The sequence below is a fragment of the Vanellus vanellus genome (assembly GCF_965231255.1).
Source record: "Vanellus vanellus genome assembly, chromosome: 3".
NCBI classification, from domain to species: Eukaryota; Metazoa; Chordata; class Aves; order Charadriiformes; family Charadriidae; genus Vanellus; species Vanellus vanellus.
Genome location: NC_138907.1, coordinates 14,713,423 through 14,728,858, shown reverse-complemented (window position 1 = coordinate 14,728,858; position 15,436 = coordinate 14,713,423). Strand labels below are relative to the sequence as shown.

The window sequence follows — 15,436 nt, the reverse complement described above, 5'->3', positions numbered from 1 at the left end:
TTTCCATGATGGCAGCTCCTCCAGAAAAGAGAGGCCCAAGAGAGCGTTCAAGGCCTTTATTAGCAGCCCCTGAAGTTGAGGGGTCCCCAAAACTGCACGTGGTGCCAAGCGCTCGGTGGCCTAGGTGCCTGAGGGCAGGTGCCCTGGGTGCAGGAACCAAGAGCAGGTCTGGAGCAGCTCGACGGCTGAGAGGCACTGGCAGGGTGGGCACAGCAGGCACAAGATCACCTTCCTGGGGGGACACAGGTGTCAGGGTGGGGCCTAGGGAAAGCCCATCATCTGGGAGACCCCTGCACACTCCCACCCAAACATCCCTGGCCCCTGGTGCCCCCATTGCCCCCTCCCCATGTCCCCCAGCTGCCCCCAGTGCTCCTCAATGCCCCTACGGCCCCTGCAGCACCTTCCATCTCTCCCCTGATGCCCCCCAGCTGTCCCTACCTGCCCCCAGCTTCCCTCTAGCACCCTTCCCATGCCCTCTCATGGCCCTAGCTCCCCCTTAATGCTTCCTAGGTGCCCCCAAAAGCCCCACAGCTGCTCCCCATTGCATAAACCTGCAGAAGGTCTGGCTCAGGTCCGACTTGGTGGTCAGCCTTTCATGTGGGGAAGCCCCAAGGGACTCCCCACTGACATCATGCAGGGCCACCTTCCTGGAGAAGCTGGAGATGGAGACCTTCATGTTGTCCTCACTGTCCAGAAGGTTTTCCAGCTTCAGGTCCTCGCTGGGGAGAGGCAGCACATGCTAGGGGCAGGCAGGGGCAGATGGTGGCTGTAGGGAGGAGGAGGTTAGGGGCCAAGGAGGGAGCTGTGGGTTGATGAGGGGCTGGGGACTCCTGTGGGAGGAGGAGGACTTGGACTGGAAGCTGTGTGGCTGGTGGAGTTGTGGAGGCAAAGAGAGGCTTCCAGGCAGCACTTCATTGCCCGGGCTGAGTTGGGGGGAGAATGATCCTCCATTGGGCCCCGCAAAGCCCTCGCTGGCTCAGGGAGCTCTCACCCCAGCTGTCAGAGCGGGGACCCCATGCCCCTGTACTCACCCACTGGTGGGCAATGGCTCTGCTGTGCAGGTAGGCAACGGTGAGGAACAGCTGGGAGAACCAGAGCCCTGCCTGGCCCTGGGAGCAGGGCCCTTGGCTCTGCACCCGCTCCAGGATGCTCCTCGAGGAGGTAGAAGCCCGTCCTCATCTCCATGCCTTGGTACAGCGTGATGAGGTGCTTGTGGCACAAGCCCTTCAAGACCTGTGGGCGGCAGGGGCTTGATGTGGGACAGGCCTGCCCCCCTCTGGTCCCACTTTGCTCTGCACCCCCACCCTCCTTGGCCACCAATGCTCCCCTAACCCCTGGCAGCTCCCCACAAAGTGCTCACCACGGCTGCCATCTTCCTGGATCTTGTTCCTTGGGGTCTGCTGCAGGGGCTGGACGATGAGGTGTCCCGGGCTGAGAGGCTGGGCAGGTGGCAGCAAAGGTCTTTCTGGCGAAACCTCTCCCAGAGCTCTTCGGCAAGCTTGGAAAACTAGTTTTGCTCTTTGCAGCACTCCTGGTTGCAGGCAACCACATCCTTCACAACCAAGACTAGGCTGGAAGTTGAGACTGCCACGGGGTGGGTCTTGCTGCTGGTGTGCTCATGCTGGGCATGCAGAGCTCCTGGGGGACAAGGCTGCTGCTGCTGAGCAGCTGGGACAGCGGGATGCAACTTCTCTGCCAGCAGGTTCAGGAAAATTAAGCCCAAACACAGCTGCTTTGGCACTGGGAGGAATTCAGGGACCAAGCAGCAGCTAGGTGGAGCTGAGCTCCTCTGGGACCAGTCGCCAGAGGAACTGCAAGGAAAGCCAATCCAGAACTCAACATGACAACTTACGAGAGGGAACGGTGATAGCCACAAACTCTTCGAGCAAGTGGCTTTTACCTGCATGTACTGGCACACTGCCCTGCTCGCAAGCACCCAGGTGGTTGTGCCAGTGTTCTGGCCAGGGTGACTCGTGCATGACATGGGAGAGGGGCAATGGCAACCAGGGCCTCACTCTGCTCCTGGGGAACCTCTTTAGTACCAATGGCTGTCAAGCCAATGATGATGGTAGTAAGCACGCTGACAATAAGCTGTTGGACTGATCTTTTACAACAGTCTCAGGGAAGTTTTTCCCCATGTGCTGTGGCCAGCTTTGTTCACCTGGTGACTTTGAAAAGACTGTGCTCCTGCTGAAGCACCTCTGACACAGCCCAGTGCCCCTCTTCGCTCCCCACGTCCCCTCTGAGAAGGCACCCAGTGCAGAGCAGCTGTGTAGGACTCAGGACAGTTTTCCCCACAAGCCCACAATGCCCACCACAACGCAGGCTGCTGGCAAAAGCTTCACCTGCTCCAAGTCAGTCATCCTTAGCACCAGCTTGACTAAAATTGAATGGGAGCTCTTGCACCTCTTGCAACAGGCCAGCAGTCAGCATCTTAAGCACGTTGATGATAAGCTTTTGGACTGACCTTCGACCTTTAAGGCATCATGAGCCATAACCAGGTGGCCCTTTGCCAGCAGGTCCTGCTCAGTTCAGGTCCATGAACTTGAGGGCAGCTTGCTGCCTGCTGATTGCTTTTCCCCACGTTGAACATCTGTTTGAAGGCAGTATCTGTAGGCTGTTGGGTGCTGTCCTTCTACTGCAAGGACGCAGGGCCACCTGCCAATGAGTTGAGTTGCCCCATGCGAACAGCGAACTGTCCCGGGACCTATGTCCCAGGAACAGCCTTCTCTAGGGACTCTTGGAGCGGATCCAGAGGGCCACAAAAATGATCAGAAGGCTGGAACACATCTCCTGAGGACAGGCTGAGAGTTGGAGTTGTTCAGCCTAGAGAAGGCTTCAGAGATAGCCTTCAGTACTTAAAGGGAGCCTACAGGAAAGCCGGGGACAAACTTTAGCAAGGCCTCTTGCGATAGGAAAACGGGTAATGGCTTTAAATGAAAAGATTTAGGCTAGACGGAAGAAATTTTTTACAAGGGTGGTGAAACACTGGAACAGGTTGTCAAAAGAAGTGGTAGATGTCCCATCCCTGGAAACATTTCAAGGTCAGGTTGGATGGGGCTCTGAACAACCTGATCTAGTTGAAGATGTCCCTGCTCATTGCAGGGAAGGTTGGACTAAATGACCTTTAAAGGTCCCTTCCAACCCAAACCATTCTATCATTCAATTACCAGCAAGGGCCCCATTCCGGCTGCGCTGGGCCTTGCCATGATTCCACACACACATTTCCATCCACCGTTGGATCCATCCACCACCACCACCACCCCCACCCCCACCTTGGATTCATGCCTCTGTCTGCTTGTCCTGCCCCCTTATTTCCACCAACAACCTCCCCAAAGCCGTGCCCCGCAGAGGTGGGGGGCAGCCCCCGGGAACGGCTCAGCCTCCTGGGGCTCCTCCTCCCCAAGCGGTGCACGGAGACGGAGAAGAACGCCCACCGCTCTTACTCCCGCCCTCCGGGAGGTGCAAACAGCCGCGACCTAGGAGCCCGGGGCTCGTCGCATCCCCGCCGTGTCAGGGGCTCCCGTGGAGATCTGCCCGCATACCCCCAGAGCCACTTCCCTGCGGCGGACCCCCGGGCACGGGCGCCTCCGACCCGCCCGCGCCGAGCTGGGGCTGTGCCCCGCCGCCAACCGAGGCGGCTGTGCGGCGCAGCCCCGGAAGAGCCGCTCGCCCCACGGCCCCGCCTCGCCCCGCCCTCCGGAGGCGTGGCCGGCACCGGTATGCGGCTTCGCCAATGAGAAAAATCTGTTTCTCTGCGTCAGCGCCGCGCGGCGGCGGCGCCGGCTGTTGCTAGGCAGGCCGGCGCGGCTGGCCCAATGGGAGCAAGGCGCTGCGGCCGGGCCCGGGCGCAGGCAGCGGCGGCGGCGGGCGCGGAGCGGTTGAGGCCCGGCGCTCACCATGCCCTACAAGCTGAAGAAGGAGAAGGTGCGGCGGGCGGCGGCGCCGGGGTGCACCCGCTGGGCGGCCCCGGGCGCGGCCCCGGTGACCGGCCGCCCTGCTCCCCGCCGCCCTCCACCGCCGCGGCCTTCCCTCGGCGCGGCCCTCGGGCGGGGGCGCGCGCGCGGGGCTGCGGCCGGCAGGGGGCGGGGGCGCGCGCCCGGGGCGGGCGGGGCGGGTGGTGCAGGAGGGCGGCGGGGGCGCGCGCCGGGCGGGGGTGGGGAGGGGGGACGGGACCGGGGGGAAAGAGGGGCGACCGCCGGTGCCCGTGCCCGGGCGCGAACCCGAACCCGGCGGGGGAGCGGGGACCGCGGCCCGCCCTGCGCGCTCGGGAGGCGGCGGGGGCTGCTGGGGCACGGCCGCTCCCCGGCGATGCCCGCGGCGGGGGAGGTACGGCCCCACCCGTGTCCCGGCCACGCCGTGGGATGGCTACCCGTGCCGCGCTGGGTGGGGGCCCGGGTCCGTTTCTGCCGCTGCCCGGTGCGGGCGGGCCGTGCCGTGCCCCGTAGCTCCGGTGGGCAACGGCGGGGCCGTGCCCCAGGGAAGGGCTGGGCCAGGCTGGGTGGGCGCGAGGCCCTGTCACCCGGAGGTGCCCGGCTGGGGTTAAGCTACGGTGACCGGGACGGGAGGTGGCCCCATCGCCGATGTCCGCTTCTCAGGGGAGAAAAGGGCCGAAGCAGGGCTTACTGCCGGGGGGGGAGGTGGGGTGGGTCTGGGGTAGCGCACAGCTGAACTCTGCAAAGAGGGGCTACAGTTCTTGGCAGAAGGTGAAATTTTCTCTGAACGTGTTTTTCATCATTCCCAGGAGTCTCCGAAGTCTACCAAAAGCACCACAAAGCCTGGCAGTGGCAGTAGTGGGAAGGATGGTGGGGCAGAGAATTCGGAAGAGGTAAGGCTTTCACCTTGGATGCAGCAGTGTGCGTGTGCGGCTCATCTTCGAGGAGTAATAACATCTTTCATTCCAGCTAATTCGAGCTAGATGATGTATGTCACCAGGATCTTACAGAATCAGAGAGGACAGTAGCAAAGACTGAAGTTAAGATAAAGTTAGTTCCCCTTAAAAGTTGGCCCAAAGGGAGCGATGGCTATGGAAGAGACAGGATGAGTCTCATACCCTACAGCCCCGCAACAAGAGATTTGGCATGAAGCTGACGGCAAGTGCTGCTCGCAGAGGTGGGCAGAGGGTGGTGAAGTTGGCTGCAGAGAGGGAAGAGCCACGGTTATCAAGAAGGAAGAAGCCTGACAGACGGGAGCCGGCTTCCTCTCTCCTGTCAGAGCAAAGCGCAATACACTCCGTTGTCACTTTGTGTCAGAGTGGGAGAGTAGTGAGAAGCAATAAAAGAGGAACGTGTTCTTCTGAGGCATTTTCTGGGGGCGTGAGACTAGGAAATAATGGATAGGACACCTGAAAGAAGAATAGAGGTAAACTGCTAGAGATAAAATGGTTCTCCTTTGCTGTAACAGCCTTGTTGCTGAACATATTACTCACAAGAAGCACAGTCTTTATTTCCAGCTGTGCAGAGTATCTTTCACTCTCAATTTTGTTGTTGCCAAGCTAGATGTGATGGGATGGCCTCAGCAGAATGTGATAATATGATAAACTGTGCTTAGAATTAGCAAAAATTTGGGTAAACTGGAACTTCTCTGGTAGACTTGAGTTTGTTCAGCACTCAAACAGTGTGGCTGTGGATTTTGAGACTTGGCTCAGAAGAGCGTTGTACGTGTGTCCAAGGAAGCACGCATATGTGTTTTATTTTTTTTAATACTGCAATTTGGCAAACAAGCTGTGCCACTTCTATGTCCATAGAAGCCTGTGTGCTTGAGTCTTGTCTGGAACATGTTGCACTTGTAATTTGGAGGATTTGGGGTAGGAGATATGTAAGGCTAATGAAGACTAGGAAGAAATCTGTAGTTAAGTGGGATTGTCGTAGTCAAAGGTTATTCTTGAGTCTCCTTCAAAGCATAGATCTGTGTTGCAGAGCCTCAGAAAATATCCCTACTACTGGCCACTTGGTTTCAAGGTCCAAGCTATGCTCGTGCCTAACCTGCCACATGGCCAGCAAGGACTCAGAAGTTGAGTTTCTTTGCCTTGAAGCAGGTGGCAGTTTTGCAGATCCTCTTTTTATATCCCATCCTAGTATTGGCGTCTGACCATTTTATTTTGTGTATACAGCTGAAAACAGGTTGCTGGGAGAGGTGTCTGCCGATTCCAAGGAAGTGAGAGATCTCCTGCCTTGGCATCATGGGGTCAGGCTTACCTTTTATTTTGTCACTCTTTGTCTGCTGAGTTCACAGCTCTGGGAAGAGGAAGGAAAGCCTGTGTCTTGCAATGTGAGGGTGACGTATGGCCATCAAAGCAGAGCACTCTGATGTCCCCATCAAAATCAGCGGTGGGCTGTGGCACAGCTCTCCTGGTTACAAGTGGCACAGTAAGAAAGGAAGAATAACGCAGGCTTAAAGCTTCCTTCTGTGACCTGAAACGGCACATAATGTCTGGTTGTGCCTGGGTGCAGAAGAAACTTAGAAGTGATGCGTCTAGCCTTCCCTCCCACAAAACATACCCAGCCACTTCCTCATACTCCAACCAAAATCCAGCCTGTCTTTAAGATGGAAGGCTGGGTCTCCTTTGATCATAGGAACAGAGAGCAGAGCAGAAAGGAGACACCTCTGCGGTGTGCGCTGCCACAGGTCTCTTCTCCCTTTCCCTGTTGAGTTTGCAGCGAAGTTTGTTCTCTCTTGGTGCTTTCCTGCATCCGGACTGCTCTGCTGCAGAATGGAAGAGAGCTCTTTGCTTGATAAGAAGAAATGTATACCAGTTTGAATGCTATTTTTCTGCTCTTCAGGAAGCACAGAAAGGTATTTCGGCTTTCACATTGGGGGACCATGAGGAATTAGGTAACGTGTGCTGGGAGCGAGACTCCTTCCTTGTGTCAGAAGGAGGAGGTGGTTTGACTCGTGAAACACCAGGAGTGGTATTGCCTGGTGGAGTTGATGGACTGAGCCTAGCCCGGACGCCTTTGCTGCCATTGTGAGGGTTTTGTGCCCTGTAAACTCCTCCATGGAGTTAAGTTGGTTGCCTTTTCTAGGATGAAAGTTGTGTGCACCAAAGGGAATTTTCTTTTTTTCTTCATATCTCAATAGATGTTTAATGGGCTTGCAGCAGGAGAGCAGCGTTTGGTCAGCCCTCTTCCAGTATGGGCTTTCCTCTCACACCATGCTCCAAGGAGCAGGGAAGGACTCAGCCCTAACTTATCCTGGTACCAGAAAGTTGTGACTTGTTTTGCAGGCAAGTTGTTTGGCTGGTGGAATGAGTAAAGCTTGTTGAAGAGCAGCTCTGGTTTGACAGATCTGAGCAAGTGCAGCGGGTGAGGACCTCCTATGTGGATCTCTGTGGAGGGAGATGAAGAGGGTAGGAGTCAGTCCAGAAACCCTTAAGCATAGTGCTTTGTTCTCTGCAGCAAAGGAGCTTTTAGTGGAGCTGATCTGGAAGGGCAGATATGTTCAGAAGCAGACGCATCCCCACAAGGGAAGGCAATGTTTGAGTTCCTTTGTAAGTACAGGGGTTACGCAGTGCTCTTTTTAGATGCCCATCTTAGGGTGAAGCTATCTGAGGTGAAGAGCCAGCAGAGCTTGGCCAGCCCCTGTCTTGTGGGGGAGCAGCTGGCTCAGGGAGAGACAGGAGCAGTGGAGGAAAATACAAGAGCAGGGAGTGGGAAATAAAAGGTTTTTTTAGTTCATTCCCTCTGAAACATGGGGAAGACATGAATGGAGAGAATTTCTGCATGGAAATTTAAGGAGGAAAAATAAATAATGTCAGAGACCAAGGCAGCGTTGAATGAGAGGATGAGAAAGAGTTACTCCTCCTGGCCAGAAAGACTGGGAGAGGCAGCTGGGTGGGGAAGAGAGTTAATGACCTGGAAGTGGGAGCAGGGATTAACAGCAGCAGTAGAGAGAGGAGTTGCTCTGCAGCCTCAAGGGCAGTTTGGAGCCTCACTTATGAGATTTGCAGCTCTGGGAGAGGGTGCTCCTTTTCACCGAGCTGCTGTATTACGTGTTTTGCAGATATCTCCATGGGGCTTGTTACTGCAGTACCTGGAGTTCATTATTCAGAGGCAGGCGTTACAGTGTGTTGATGTTACTTCTGAGGCAGAGAGCTTGATTTTAATAGGGAAGCTGTGTAACAGCAGACAAAGAGAGCAGGTACTGACTTGAGGGATGGGAAGGGAAGAGTCATCTGAGGAGGAGGAGCTGAGAGCAGATCTGGGCTGAGAAGCTTAGCAGGCGGGGGATGCTCAAGGGACCAGTGAGGCAGAAGGGCTTTTGGAGCAGCGATGCACCCAGCCGTGGTAGGAGAGCCTGCAGAGGTGAGGTCATGCATGGGTAGGAGAGCGGGGGAGAAGCTGGCGCAGCTCAGGGTGGCTGGGGGAAGAGGGTCGCTGCCCCTGGGAGCCGAGCGTTGAAGAGAAATGGCTCAGAGTAAGCCCAGGGCCTGGGGCTCATTGACTTGTGCAGGCAAGTTCCTAGCGAGGAGAAGAGGTGGTGGGAACTGGTGGGGAGGAGGTGCTACGAAGCCAAGGAGCCTGTGCTTGGGGAAGTTTGAACATGGTTACAATTGGGGTTGCCTGTCCTGTTGACACGAGTAGCCACTCCACTGCAGCGGGAAAGGTGGGGCTGCCACACTGTGCTTGGGCGAACAGCTTTGTGCCGCTCTCCAGCCACTTCAGCATGTGCAGCATAGCAGCCACTGGCAAACAGTGTCTCCTGAGCAGCTGGCTTTGCCGTGGTGGTTTGGGACCTGCCTGTCGGGAAGGGGCTGAGCTTCATCAGGTAGATGTGTGCCCGCAGCCGTGTAGTGGTCAGCTGGTGTTGATGTCAATCTGTGAGGTTGATACCTGTGCGTTAAGAGAAAAGCTTTCAGTTTTAGCAGTCTGCTGTGTTTTCAGGGGTGGAAACTTCAGAGAAGAAGGTGTTAGGAAACTTAAAACAAGCCTTTTCTGATTCATGTGGCCAAGATAGGAGGTGTTGAAGGCAGAAAGACAGCAGGCCTGCCACAGGAAGCACCTCCTGAAAGCAAGTATTCAGCTTGATGCCAGGAAGTCCATATAGAGGCAATCCATCCTAAAACCCGCTGAGCAGTGCAGCATAAGAGTATATCTGACTGCCCCCATTATCGGATTTTCTCTAGCAAACTCAGTTGTGTGATTTTTGCATGTGTGTGTGTCTGTTGCTTAAATAACTAGCAGCTAAACCTGAAGCTGTGTTTTGTTTTCTTCATGCCAGCTGTTGAAGACTGTAGAAGCAGGTGGCAAGGATTTTTCCAGACCCCTGATGAAGGCAGGGTGGCTGCAGCCTGTTAGCATGCGGTACACGTACCACACAGAACATTTGCCTGTGGCATTTCTGGGTGGGTGGGGAGTGCAGAGGCATGTCCCGTCAGATAGGAGGACCCATGTGTCCTGCTTCCCTCAGTGTTACCTGTGAGGCCACTGATGCATCTTTTTGTTTCTGTACCCTCTTTTCTCTGTGGGGGCTCAGCATTCAGATTTTGCCCTTCTTCCCTGTGGAAGAAGAGTGATGGAGAGTAGAGGACTAGCCTTCCCAAAAGCGTGTGGACAACATCTGAGTGGCTCATGCTGCCCTGATACCCAAGTATTCAGGGTAAGGAATGAACTTTTCACTCTTGGAAGGTTGCCAGCAAGGATTCAGCCTGACTTAACTGAGGAGAGACCACTGTTCAGGATAAGTTGCCTCCTATTTGTAGTCTGGGCCTGCTTTGTCTGGCAGGCACAGCTGTTTTCATCACAAGTTCATTTTGCTCCCTCCTCTCATCGTGGGACAATGCTGCTCCGTGAAAGGAATCAAATCGAATCTAAATTGAATAGAGTTCAAATCTTGTCTCCTCCCACCTTGGCTTGGAGCTGGGCTTGAAACAGAACCGCATGAGATTTCCTTCAAGCAAAGCCAGACCAGAACCGAAATATATCTGATTTCTGGTTCAAAGTAATGGTTTGAAAAAACAATTGGTGTTTTGTGTTGGGTGCTGGTCTTCACAGGGAGTCTTTGCACTTGCTTTACAGATCCTAATCTGTAGAGCAGTGTCTCCTTGTAGGCAGGTTTCCCTATTCCTACCTTGCTGCTTCCCAGTGTGCTGTAGATGCAGTCACTCTTGCTCCTGCACTGTGGTGCTGTGCTGCACCTCCTTGGATACCATCAGGACTCAGTGCAGGGTAAGCTTCTCACAGGAAGAGACTGGCCATATCTCATTTGAATGAGAGCTCTGATTAACTTCTGCACTGCTGGTGCTTTCCTCAATATCCTGCTGGTCAGTGTTCTGGGGAGGTGTGTGTTTGTACTATTATGCTGTATGTGGCAGCTAGGAGTTTATGTGGGAAGGAGGGGGTGATGTCCAGGGATTTCACCCACCTCTGCTACCCATCCATTGTGCTATCCCTGTTGTGTCCTAAACAGGTTCACCCTGCAGCTCCTTGGCTTCATGTGCCAGCAGGAAGGAGGTGGCAGAGCTGAGGAAGGGAGCGTTGCTGAGCTCACGCAGCAGAGCTGGAGTAGGCTGAGTGCTGTCTCCAGCTGAGCCCTCTGCTATGGGCTTGCTGGCAGGATGTTGCCCTCTTCCATATTAAGTTTTCCATGAGTTGGGTCAGTGTGGTGTTAAAGGTCAGTTATTGACTCATTATGGCCCAAGTGGGACTTGAACCAGTAGATCTTCAGCAAGATCAGAACAGAGCTGAGCTGAGCAAACACTGGCTTGAGTTTCTGGTCACCTGCTAAAAACAAGAAAGTGTCTCTGTAAGTGCAGTTTAACAAGCTTGAAGTGGAGAGGATGTCTGCTGGAGGAAAGTGCAGGCAAAGAGTTTGTGTGGCTAAAAGGGGTGATGTGGGAAAAGCAAACTGACAGGAAAAGCCCAGACAGCAGTGAGGCTGAGACAAGGTGGAGATGGAGGGAGCAGCCAGGACGGATTAGGAAAGCCCACAGACTGGGACCTAAATTTTGGGCATGGCCTGTGTGGTTTGTAGACTAGCAGCTCCTGGTCTATGGACACAGCAACGATTTTGGTGGTTTTCACTATTGCCTTTCCAGGGCCATCAGGTCTGCTCTGTACTACGTGCTGCCTTGCTTTTTCCCAGGTGCTTCCCTGCACAAGGATAAGGAAGCAACTTGCTGGTTCTCAAAACTTGTTTGCTGTGTGTTGTACAGAGTGCTGTAATCGGAGGCAGTAGCACACTGAGATTTCTGTTTGGGCCATGGAAAGTTCTTATTTCTGCTTTTTTCTGTCAGCAAACTCCTATAACTTGTTGCAAGATCTGGCTTTGCTTTCCATATCCCTCGCACCCAGTGTGCTCAGAGGCTCTGATGTCTTGGTGGTACCTTGCAGATATGAGTAAAACTGATGTTCGCTTTGTAGGTGTGCTGCAAATGCAACTGACAGGTCTAGAGCCCTGCAGGAGTGGGTGAGATGCACTGAATTGCAAGTGCAACAGTAAAAAATGTACCCTGTTTCTTTGGTCCAAGAAGATGCTGACAGTATCTGATTGCTTGTGAGGCTTGTAGGTAAAAGCTTATGAGTTGTTTTACTCTCTTCTCCCTCATCAGGCCCCACAGCCTCAGCAGCAGCCACAGCAGCAGCAGCAGCAGCAGACAACTGCAAACAAGCGACCCAGTAATAGCGCCCCCCCACCAACGCAGCTAAATAAGATTAAGTACTCAGGGGGACCCCAGATTGTGAAGAAGGAGCGCCGGCACAGCTCTTCTCGCTTCAATCTGAGCAAAAACCGGGAACTGCAAAAGCTCCCAGCCCTTAAAGGTAAAGAAGGTTGTGGGGTGGGGGTGACCTGCATGACAAGCTGTGTCTCCTCCAGGGAGAGTGCAGTGATGTAAGGGTTCTTCCCAAAGTGACCCTGGCAATGTCCTGCTAACCTCCTGCCAGCAATGTGGCAGGGATGGCTCTGGGAAAGATGCTTGGCTTGGCAGCAGGTTGAGAATTGATGGATAGCCTGAAGGAAAAGAAGGATACTCAATGTGAACTTCAGTATTTACCTGCCTTTTTGAACTGATTTAAACCCTCATGCTTATACGTACTTAGGATTGCCTCAGATTCTTCATCAGGTTGTGCAGGAAGGTGGTGAGGCACAGAGACCTTGGTGCAGACTGCTCTGGGTTCCTACAGCCACCCGTTCATAGGAGAGGACCAGGCCTCCTCCTCCTCCTTGTGTTTCCATTGCAAATTATGGTAGTGCTATTGAACTTGTCCACATTAGGGCAATTACCCAGCATTAGCAGTTAGTCTACATAATGGTGCAATTAAACATGACTTAAGTGCAGACAAGGAGAAAGCATTTTCAGCAATCACTCAGCAAGACCCTTTGCTGACATTGCTCACAGAAGCAGGCAGTCCATTTAGGAAGGGTGACTGCTTTGCAGCTCAGCAGCAGTTCTTCAAGCAAGAGGTAAGTTTGCCTGATTTGCCTTAGCAGTTCAGAGTTTCCAGTGGCAACATATCAAAAGAGAACGCTATTGATAGAGGCCTTCTGCCACCTTGGCCCCTCTCTTCTGGGCTGCTCTCTGGGAGGAGGGTTAGCCTATAGTGTGCTCTGCCCAGCTTCTTTTTTGACTGTGGGGTGCAGGACGTGGTGCCACTGGTCTATAATGGGAGCTAGTTAAGTGAGTTCCTTTTCCAGTGAACCTTGAACTGGGAAATGATCGATGCTTATCAGACCAGAAATCGCTACCATGTTTGAAATCGCCTTGTGGGATGGTTGCTCCAGAGGCCTTGCAATCTCTCCTCCTCCACTGTCCCACCTCTATAGCAGGGATAACACTGCCTCTCCCTCTATCCCCACCAGCTCAAGGGGGACTGTGGCAGGGTGGGATGCAGGACAGGGAGCAAACCACACTAGGCAAACCGTGAGGATGTTCTGCCTGTCTCCAAGGTCAGATGTCCCTGCTTTCTCTGACAGATGCTCCTCCACACGAACGAGAAGAGCTTTTCATCCAGAAGCTGCGGCAGTGCTGCGTGCTTTTTGACTTCATCTCTGACCCCCTCAGTGACCTGAAGTTCAAGGAGGTGAAGCGAGCAGGTCTCAACGAGATGGTGGAATACATCACGCACAACCGTGATGTTGTTACTGAGGCCATCTATCCTGAAGCTGTTATCATGGTAGGGCATGGGGCCAGCACAGGCTTGTGTGCCAAAGAAATAGGGACTGTTCAGAAGCATGGGGGGAAGGAGGGGATAGGCATTTGTCAAAGAGGAGTGTGACCCCAGTCCTACCCATTCCTTATTATCTGCTTATCTCCATAAAGAGAAGAAGGGGGTGGGGTGGGGGACAGTGCCTGATGTAGGGATAGGTGGAAGCTCTTGTCACTGGCACAGACTGCACATGTGGAGTTCATACGTAGACTGTAACCCTACAGCTGCTAGGGAGGGATCTGTTTCTGGGCACAGCTATGGCAAATCACAGTGTGTTGCTGTGCAGTGAGGGATTTGCTATGGGGAGGACCATCATGAGGTGTAGGGATGTCACTCATACACCTTTTCACTCACCTCAGTTTTCAGTGAACCTCTTCCGGACACTCCCGCCATCATCCAATCCCACAGGCGCAGAGTTTGACCCTGAGGAAGATGAGCCTACATTAGAGGCTGCCTGGCCGCACCTTCAGGTGAGGAGGAGGTGGGGACATAGATCTGGTGAATTTATCTCCAGGAAGTCAAGAGTCCGTGTAGTGCTGGAGCCTGCCACCCCTGGTGCTGGCTGCTTCCCTGGCCTGCAAGGGTTACTGGTGTGGGGAAGGGGAGAAGCCAGGCCTGCCACCCATGGGTCAGAGGTGGCTTGTAGGCTATGCAGGCAGCAAGGGTGTCCTGGAAACAGGCTGATGGCTGTGTGCAACATTCACCTGCAGATGGCTGTAGTCCCACATGGCCCTGAGGTAGGCTGGGAGTGAACACTTTACTGGGAGTGAGGGCATTGTGCTGTATTACTATGTAAGAAGCAAGTCCCAGCAGTGTTAATGTCCCTCCTGAAGGCTCAAGAGCCCCCATCCTCTGGGCTTCAGCAGCATTTGAGACAGCAGCCCTGTCTGCTTCAGCTCTCCTCTCCTCGCCCAGCTCCCTGGGAGGCACATGGAGGAAGAGGACGGCTTGGTGTCAAGGCAAAGCCTGTGCTGGCACCTGCTAACATGTCTCCTGTATGCTGGATGTAATTCAGTTGCGTTAACTGAGAGTAAGTGTGTGACCAGAAAAGACAGGGAACTGGAGGGGAGGAGGAGGGGAAGGGAGCCAAGGATCTTTTCATTAGGCTGTGTGTCCTGGGAAACAGACTTTAAGACAAACTGAGTGAGAAAGGTTATAAAAGCAACAGTGATCATGGCTTATCAGAGCTCAGCAGTGGAAGTAGGGAGGTAGGCTTATGGGGGTCTCCCCAGGCACTTGCACAGGGATGTGTTGCCAAGCAAAGGCAGAACAAGAGCCGGGCACTGCAGGATGAAGCAGAAAATACAGAGAGGAAATAAAGTGCATTTCTGCAGCAGTAGTTAATCACTTCTCACTGCTGCAATTGACATGGGGATGTGAGTGTTGATAGAAATGGCGTGTCCTCAGCAGCAGAGTGCCATGAATGCTAGGAAGCATTTGTTTCTGAGTTAAGTCAGCAGCAGGCAGCATGGATTTGTGGCAAGTGTGTGCTGAGTTTTTTGGTCATCACCTCAGTTTTTTCTGTGCTGTTGTCCTTGGCAGCTGAGCCCTACCTGTGAACGGGTGGTCCCATAACTCCTTCAAGTCCAGAGTCAGACCTTTGGGATACAGTACTCATGTTTAGCCCAGTGGCCCCTCAGAAGCACTAGGCAGGGCCAGCCCTGGAATGGACTTGTCCCTCTCTAGGAGGACAGCAGGACCAGAAGTTGCTGTTTCAGCACTGACAGCCTTCTCAAAGCAAGCTGCCATTTGTTGTCCAAGTGGGACACAGCGTGCAGCTCACATGGCTTAGTGGGGCCAAGCCAGTCTGGAGTCAGTCCCCAGGAGGCAGAGGACACAATGTGTTTCCCTGGGGTTCGTTTCATTTCTCTGGAGTTTTTTTTTGTTCTTTCTTGGTGTGTCTCAAGGGCTTTCAGTGAAGCCGGAGCCATTGCCATTGCCATCTCCTCTGGAGGTTTCTGTTCTTTATAGAAACATAGACTGAAGGTGGGAGAAGAGTTTCCCAGGCCTAGTGTCTTCATTTGAGTAGGTGGCTGTTGTCTTTGGCGGGACCCAAGGTGATGAGATCTCATGCAGACTTACGTGCCGCTGACCCCCTGCCCATCAGAGCAAGTGCAGCTGAGTTGATCCCACTGGGTGGCTAAACACAGGTTCCTGTATTTTCTGTGCTCCCGTTCAGGCTTCCCAGCATTTCCCTGAACCCTTAAGGAGAAGGAAAACATTTAAAACATGACGTAAGCACTGGTGAGAGAATGGGGGGGTTTCTAAATGATCTCTCTTTCTCCTCCCCT

At 53.9% G+C, this 15,436-nt stretch overlaps 1 protein-coding gene across 1 annotated transcript in view; it reads left to right on the top strand.

Annotated features, from left to right (window-relative positions):
- Nucleotides 1-3,867: 3,867 nt before the first annotated feature.
- Nucleotides 3,868-15,436, top strand: part of PPP2R5D (protein phosphatase 2 regulatory subunit B'delta) — a 30,590-nt gene continuing 19,021 nt past the window's right edge. The window contains exons 1-5 of the mRNA XM_082480174.1: nucleotides 3,868-3,927; nucleotides 4,745-4,828; nucleotides 11,549-11,759; nucleotides 12,913-13,112; nucleotides 13,505-13,615. Coding sequence (XP_082336300.1) covers nucleotides 3,901-3,927; nucleotides 4,745-4,828; nucleotides 11,549-11,759; nucleotides 12,913-13,112; nucleotides 13,505-13,615 — 633 coding nt within the window. The 5' untranslated portion in view covers nucleotides 3,868-3,900. The remainder of the gene's footprint in view (nucleotides 3,928-4,744; nucleotides 4,829-11,548; nucleotides 11,760-12,912; nucleotides 13,113-13,504; nucleotides 13,616-15,436) is intronic.